The sequence below is a fragment of the Ixodes scapularis genome, unplaced genomic scaffold, assembly GCF_016920785.2.
Source record: "Ixodes scapularis isolate PalLabHiFi unplaced genomic scaffold, ASM1692078v2 PGA_scaffold0__279_contigs__length_252992795, whole genome shotgun sequence".
Classification (NCBI taxonomy): domain Eukaryota; kingdom Metazoa; phylum Arthropoda; class Arachnida; order Ixodida; family Ixodidae; genus Ixodes; species Ixodes scapularis.
In genome coordinates, this window is record NW_024609835.1 from 110,671,963 (window position 1) to 110,679,854 (window position 7,892).

A 7,892-nucleotide genomic window follows, 5' to 3' on the forward strand; every position below is an offset into this window, starting at 1 on the left:
ACGACGAAACTACAGGTGTGAATGCAAGAACCGTTCCCTGCTGTAGGTGTGGCTGCCTGGGGTGCTATCCCGGTCGTAAACAAGAAAGTGACGTAACGAGAACGTTGGAGCGGAGCCTCAAGCTAGAATGATTCTTGTTTGAGGCTCCGCCCCGACGTTCGGGTTCACACACGCGGTCAGCTAGAATCTCGAGATACCCCTACGTCGCAACGACGTGTCTACGCAGTTGGGGCGCAGAAATCGCGACCAACTCTATACTAACGACCACTCCACCCGAGCATTCCCTATGGAAGAGCCTGCACCCTGCTGAGGGCTGAAGCTCCTCTATCCTGGGAAAAGTGGTGCCATTCTTTGAACTAGCCGCCGCGCACACCATTACCCATGGTCGTCACGTGACATCTGGTTTTTGTTTTTGGACTTCCGGTCGCCATGAATTTCCCAAGAAGTTACTAGGCCGCAGCTGACGGGCTGCTGTGTCTGCAGGAAAATCGGCCGGAAAGCTTTTCAGTGTTTCCTCTGAAACGGAAAATAAACCTCGGAAGAAGATCTTTCTTCACCGAATCGGTCGAAAAGATTTCAACGGGACGGGAGCCGCAAAAATATGCGAGGTAGGTAGCTACAAGTGAGGTAGCTACAAGAAAACTTCCACGCAACGCACGTGACGGTCGATTCCCATCCCGCCAGCGTCTGATGAACCTGGCATTGAAGACGACAACGATGAAGGATCTCAGCGATGAAGCGACGCTGTGCTTAATCACACTCGTAGAAGAGTTTCCACAGCTTTGGTGCCTTTAAAACGACCAGTACCGCAACAACGGTATAAAATCAGGGCTCTAGAAACAAATTGTCAATGAAATGGAACGGCGCTACTCCCAGTATGGGCCTTACACGGAGAGTGGGTTCATTGAAGGCGGACTAATTAGTGTCGATTCCGTGTTGTATTTGACCGCTTATTGTTGTCTAATACTTTAGAGGGAGTGAGGGGCTTTTTTTAAAAAATAAGCGACGCATCTTCAGACGGGAGAAGGAAAAAATTACGAAGACGAAGAGCGGCCAAGCTGCGGAGTACACGTACAACGGTAGATGGAGGTTCTACCGCAGTCTCCTGTTCTTGGATTGGAGCAAACTTGTCCTTTCCCGGGAGTGCAACGAATGTTACCAACACAAGGATCCCAGTGGAGTGAGTAACGTTTGGCGGGTTCGTTTAACTTGATTTTTTCGGCATTTGTTTAACTTGATTTTTATACCTATCGAGCGAAACGTTGACGAGCGTTCGTTGATGGAGGTCACTGAATCCTATTAGCTTGGCTGACGTTCGAGTTCTGGCTTTGCTCTACACGCTTCAGCAATTTGTTTTGTTCGGGCTTCAGCATTTTGTTTCGTTCACTCGTGTTGATCACGGTTTCTTGAAGTGCTGGTAGTCTCTGGATGAAGCTGCGAGACACTATCTTAGGATTTGACAACCGGCGGCCCGCGGGCCGGGTCCTGGCCGCAATGCAGTTTCATTCAAATTTATTGAGTAAACTTTTTTTTAATTAAATTTTGTAAGTGAAATTGCCAACCGCCGGTGAGCCTTCGATGGGTCCGACCTGCTGCGTTTTTATAAAAAACAACTCTCGCTTCTTCCACAATACTACGGTTGTGACATCTACTCTTGGTCACGTAACCCATCGCCCGTCCTCCCTTCACTACTAAAACTATCTCTCTTTCTCTCTCTCTATTTCTCTCTCTTTTTATCTCTCCCTCATTGCTATGAACAGTAAATGGCAGGCACTTGCGATATTCTGCCGTGCAAGCGGGGGCTTTACATACAGTTCCTCTACAGTAATGCATTCGTATTTCTTTTACCTTTCCAGATGGACAGTGAGACAGAATTGGCGTCTGTTATGACCGAGATGAAGGAACCTGTCCTTGGCACACCTTCCACACACACACTGCGCGGAACAACGAGTCCCAGTGGGGAAGCGTCTGGCACTCCTGTGAAGCGCTCAAAGTGCGATGACGAAAAAAAAAAAAGAAACAGATGACTGCTCCATCTCTGGGTGGAAGGAGCGCACGGTTGCTTTCACTAAAACTGCGGAAAGTATTGCAACTGAAAAAAATTGCGACAGCGCTGATAATTTCGGAAGAGTAGTGGCGGGCCTCAGGAAAAACCTAAACGTAACCAATTTTATTGGGCGTCAGATAGAGGTATTGGAACTAGTCAAGCGTTACCTAGACCGACAGCAATAATAAATGTAATTCAACGAACCCAATTTAAACTAAAAAATGTTAATCCAAAATTAGCATTCCGCACTCATAAGTAAAGGGAATACTTGAAAACAAACAAATGCTTGTATCCTTTGCCGTTTGTACTTATTCCATTCGGACCTGGTGGCTGTTTTTGTTAAACTGGGGCGGGTGTGTTAGATAGCGAACCAATATTATAGCATGACGAAATAAAAAATAAGAAAACATTAAAGATTCTTTCAAGTTTATTTACATAAAATTGAACAATTAGAGCATAACACAAAAAGTTTTTGGTGGTCAGAGTGCCAGCACATGCATGAACGGTTGTTAAGTAAAGGAAGTAGCAATATACAGCTCATGAAATGGTATATTTGCTACTGCACTTGTCTGAACATGCAGATAAGGTTACATTTTGTTATTTATCCGCAGATTAAGGCCCGCCTGTTCCCTCTGCCACGCGACGGCGCCGTCGTCATTAAAGTATCTCAGTAGACGCTCACGCACATCTAGAGCTCTTGCCCCGGAGCGCCCTTTGCAACTTCGTAGCCCGAAGTAGATTGCCCTTTTTCGCTGGTGGTCCTCCCTCGACGCTTTAAAAAGCACAGGTGCAGCTCGCAAATAGTTGTGCAGCACACACGCCGCCTTGACGAATGAGGTGACCCTTCCTGGTTCGGCATCGATGGTCGTGTGCAAAAACCTAAAACGGTTTGCCAGAATGCCAAACGCATTTTCTGCTACCCGTCTGGCTCGGCTTAATCTGAAATAAAAAAAAGATAAATAAAACGATAAGAAATACGGTGTTTAGAAATGGCATGATGTAGGCAACACACCTGTAGTTAAATATAACCTTTTCTTCATCCAAATTTGTACCAGTGTACGGCTTCATTAAGTTTACAGACAAGGGGAAGGCGTCGTCTCCCACGATGACGGGTGGGACGCCGACCGGTCCAGGTCCTGAGATCGGCAGCCCGGCTGTTCCGTTCTCGATGGCATTCCGCAGTGGTGTCGTCCTCCAAATGCCTCCATCTCCATCAGACCCAGGTGCGCCAACATCAATGTACAAAAACCTGTTGTCTGCGTCCACAAGAGCAAAAAGCACGATACTGAAGGTCTTCTTGTAATTAAAATAAACAGATCCAGAGTTCGGAGGTTTGATAATTGTGACATGTTTTCCGTCCAGCGCTCCAATGCATTGCGGAAACTGCCATCTTTCGTAAAAGTTCTTCATTACTGCAAGCCACTCATCTTTCGTCCGCGGGGACACCAGATATTTTGGTCCCAGCATTTTGTAAATGGCGTCACAAGTTTCAACGAGGAACCCGTTGACGGCGCTGTGGCTAATGCGGAACTGCCTGCTTAAGGAATGTTGACTTTCGCCTGAAAATTCGCAAGAAAACAAGAAAAACGGCTAAGTCGCGCGTAGCTCTCAAATATGCTGAAACAAGGACAAAAGTCAGAAGAATAACCACACACCTGAAGCAAGAAACCGCAACGTCAGTTGAAGTTTGTCTTTGGCTGGAATGGCTGGACGCATTTCAGTGTCGAGTTTTTGGATGCACGATGCAATTGACGAGAGAATGTCAGCAAACTGGTTGGAGTCAACGCTCAGCAAGCGGCGGTACTCCACGGGGTCGCTCTCCAGAAGTTCTTGATAGAGTAGATTCTGTATACCGAGTTCCTTCTTGGACATCCATGTCTTAATCCATGGTTTTTTTGCGTCGGTATTAGGTGCTTCCGCGACTTCCTCATCCGCCATCATGAGGGCACAAGCCACAACAACTCGTGAAGCCTTGTTGGCCTCCATGTTCGAATCGAAAACAATTTCCCGTCGTTTTCTTTCTTTTTCTTTTCGGCTCCTCTTTTCACTAAGCGCAGGAATCCTCGAGCATCTTCCACAGCTGTAGCTCGTGCGTACTAATCGTACTGGAAAATGAGCAAAGGCCTATCCGTGCACGAGAACCGTGAGAGGCATATAAAAAAAAAAAAAAAAAAAAAAAGAAAACCGCTCGTGCAACGAAGTGTACCACGAGCACTTTCACGCAATCGGTTCCCGGGCTTGTCCGAGGACCACAGCGGACTCGAAAAAAGGCAGAATTGGATCGCTTTCAATACTTCTATAATCATGGTCCGGCAGGTCCGCGGACATATTCTGTGACGTTCGCCCACGTGATACGCAAGATATATCAGGTCCGAGGACACGTTTTTCAGGTCCGTGGACATGTCCCTTGGTTTTGCCTGCTGTTTTCGCAAGAAGAATGGCCGATTTTATACCCCGGAAAAGGTGACGTCACGCCTTTTGTAGGAACTTCTCCGCGGACGAAGTCCTTCGTGTGAATACACCATAAAGGGACCATGAAATGACTTTTTTACTTTTGCTAGATAACTTTTACATTAAACCGTCAATGTTCACTGAATGCCGAACAGACATCCGTTTTCGTCTCGGTTTATTAACTTCTACACACAAAAAAAATGAAATATCGACTTTTTCTTTCTCTCCAATTGACCGCAAAACAAGCTGCGGCATAATTTTTACGGTCGTGACGTGCCCTGTTTTTCGGAACCGGAACTTCTCTCGGCAGTAGGAGAATGGGAGCGTTAGCGGCAGTTGGCGGTGGCGATTTGGCTGTGTGCCGGTAGGTTTTAGTGCGCTGATGTCACCGATGTATTTTCTGAATCGGCGCCTCTCATCGCCACGATAGCCATGGACACATCGCAGCTGAGCGAGATTCGATTAGATATGTTGCACTACAGCCACAGCATGGGACTAGTCCCATACGCCGGTATGCCTGTTGGGAAGTGTGGCGAGTCTCCCGGTGAAGACTCCAGAAGTCAACCCAGCTGTCATTGTTGGTAAAAGGCGGCCCGTGTAAGTCGTTTGCAAAGTGACGTAGATAAAGACAAATGACCGCGGCGTTTTTCGCGGCCTCGGAGATGCAAGAGCGAGCCGACGTTAAAAAAGATACGTTTGAACTATGAGAGTGACAGCAAGAGCCACGTAAATAGCTGTTCACACTCGGAGCGGACACGCGCGTTTGATGGAAGTGCTCTATTCGCGCTGTTGGTAAGCGCTTCGGGACCGATCTTTTACGATTGCAACTCGATACTGACGCGACACTCGGCAAGGGAAGGTTGGACCGGCATTGCACGCAGCTCCCACGAACTGTTATAGCTCGACAGTGACGTGCAGTCGTGTCAGAATAAAAATGGCATACCAATAACAAAGTGTACATACCGTGTGACGAAGGTAATCCATACGGCGTTTATTTGAGCTCTATATCACACAAAACAAGAAGATAGAATCGACGACAGTCCCTTTTCGACGACAGTGTTCGTCAACACTGCCTCGGAAAATAAGGGGAAGAGATTTACCTGTCCACAAGGGTCGCGCGGGCATGTTCCATTCAGCGCGCCAGTCGGTCGTGGGCAGACGGTCTTGGCCAAGTACCGTCGAAGCAACGCTGCGCCGGAGTCGGAGTGCCTGCTCGGCCTATCTGCCGAGCTCGCATGGTCGCGGGTCGGTGAATTCGTGGCCGTTCTGGCTTTTCTCGGGTGTTTATGGATCCAGCGTTCTTGTTCATCGTGGTCTGTTTCAAATGCTTTTTTCTTGGTGCTTGAAGTCGGGACGCGCGAGAAGAACACGTAGAAAAACAAACGTTCCTTGATCGTCGACGTCGCGGCCGAGTAACTGAGCCCAACGCTGTCGGCCCGTCGGCCCTACCGCCCCTGCTTCGTTTACCACACGATATATGGCGCTTGGCTCTCAGCATTATCAAATTTGGCAGTTTTCGTCACATCTCTAATTATGCTACAAAATGTGGACCTGAATATTATTTAACAAAACTTTTAGGAAACATTCGCCGGCTATTTATTGTTTACGATCGCGGTGCTAGTGAGGTAGGCTCTTACCCAATAGGCGACGTGGATTTGGCTGACGTGCAGCGATTCCGCGGATTCATCGCAGTGAAAAGGCAAAGAGCGTTCAAAGGAAAAAAGGCGCAAAAGAGTCCAGTTTTCTTTTAAAAGTTCTATAGCGAATAATTTTTTTGGCTCCCTATTTTTATGTTTTTGTGTTTCTTTTCACACCTTTTACGACGTGCGGTGTATGAAATTCGATCTCAGAATCGTTTCATGGTCCCTTTAAATCGTTCAAACGGCCTGCTCCTGCTTGAGGCATCGGCGTCGCTCCCAATTACGGGTGCGTGCGGAGCACGCGCTCTAGTCAAATGTCGCGTACGTGCTCGCGTACCATACTTGGTTTCGCACAGATAGCTTGCAACGCTGCCGCAGCTGCGGACCCGAGCATTGGGCTGTATCTATACTCCGTTTCAATATAAGTGAGAGCGCAGCCAGTGCGACAAGCAGCAGTATGTTTTCTCTGGCGACGCTCTTACTGGGCGAGCGTGTATGCTTAACCCGCTCAAAATGCGTTCGCTCTCGTAGCGTCAATAGGGTCTCCTTAGCACGTAGCCTTATTGAAACCAAAAACGCAGGCAATTAAAACATTTGAGATCAACCCCATGCCGTGCCAGCCCAGCAGCTTTGACAGCGCAAACTTCACGTGCAGGTCTTGTGAGGCTAACCTAGGATCTGCAGAAACGGGCGTTTGAGGTGGCGTTACACGACGTGCTCTCGGCTAAAATTTGATTTCTTCAATCTATTACAGGACCACTTCAGTATCGACCAATTCAAAACACTAATCATGCAAAACGAAGGAGTGCAAAAAATTGAGGAAAGATGCTCTCCCAAATATTTCTTTTTTCGTTACCTTCAACCAAGAGAGTAAACCACCACAGCAAGGGAACTGGAAATGTAAATGGTATGTCCATCTCACAAAATATATATTTGATTTTCTTCAGTAAGACACGTTGCATCCGTTTTATGATACGAATTCGATGCACAAACTGATGATTTTGGAGGCCTCTTTTACAAAATGCAGTTCCATTTGTTTGTTTTGGTTGCCTCCCTAAAGTATTCAAGGCACCCCCAGCAAAACCTGAATAGTACACCATAAGGCAATGCCCACAGTACTGAAACATCCTCCGGACAGACTGCTGCAGCAACCGCAGCTGCTCTTTAGTTTGGCTGTCCGATTATGTTTCGCAGTCGACCGAGGCCTATCTACCACTAGTGCCATCTCTGTCCATTCTAGGAGTGTGTGTCCTCCCGAGGGCTCCCAGCAAGGTCCAAGCGGAGCTTTTCCCTCGGGGAAATTTGCCGCAGTGACCACAGCTGTTTGTGAGTTTGGCAGTCCGATACTCTTTCCAGGTCAACTGAGGCTCACCTACCACTTGTGCCGTCTTTGTTGATTCTATGCGAGTGTGCCCTCCTGATGCCCCCCAGCAAGTTCCAAGAGGTACTGTACCGAACCTAACTTTCCCAACTTCCCCAGAGCAGCCTGGATCGGCAACCCCCCTAGCTGCTGGTGAGTTTAGCACAATGATACTGTTTCCAGGTCGACCGAGGCACACCTACAACGACTGTTGTCTCTGTTCATTTATTCACTCTAGAAGTGTGTACCGTCCCATGGCTGCCCGAGCAAGGTCTGAGCAGCGCCCTACAGGCCCTTGCTTCTCCAGCTTGTCCTGGATAGATTGCCGCAGCAACAACTGATGATTTTTCATTTTCGACTGCTGTATATTTCTTGGCAGAGTGCAGACAGTTAC

General features: G+C 47.8%; 1 protein-coding gene across 1 annotated transcript; it reads right to left on the reverse strand.

Moving 5' to 3' along the window:
* Positions 1-2,476: 2,476 nt before the first annotated feature.
* LOC120846149 (protein ALP1-like) lies at positions 2,477-3,620 on the reverse strand. The gene is made up of 2 exons (XM_040217835.3): positions 3,060-3,620; positions 2,477-2,986 (listed from the first exon to the last, which is right to left on the reverse strand). Exons 1-2 carry the CDS (start codon positions 3,512-3,514, stop codon positions 2,635-2,637), a joined length of 807 nt encoding a protein of 268 aa, XP_040073769.3. The 5' UTR covers positions 3,515-3,620; the 3' UTR covers positions 2,477-2,634.
* Between the last annotated feature and the right edge of the window lie 4,272 nt (positions 3,621-7,892).

Coding starts and splice junctions, on each gene's coding strand:
- LOC120846149 (XM_040217835.3), bottom strand. CDS start 3,514: ATGCTGGGACCAAAATATCTGGTGTCCCCGCGGACGAAAGATGAGTGG. Junction 2,987..3,059: donor AAGGTTATATTTAACTACAG/GTGTGTTGCCTA, acceptor TTTTTATTTCAG/ATTAAGCCGAGCCAGACGGG.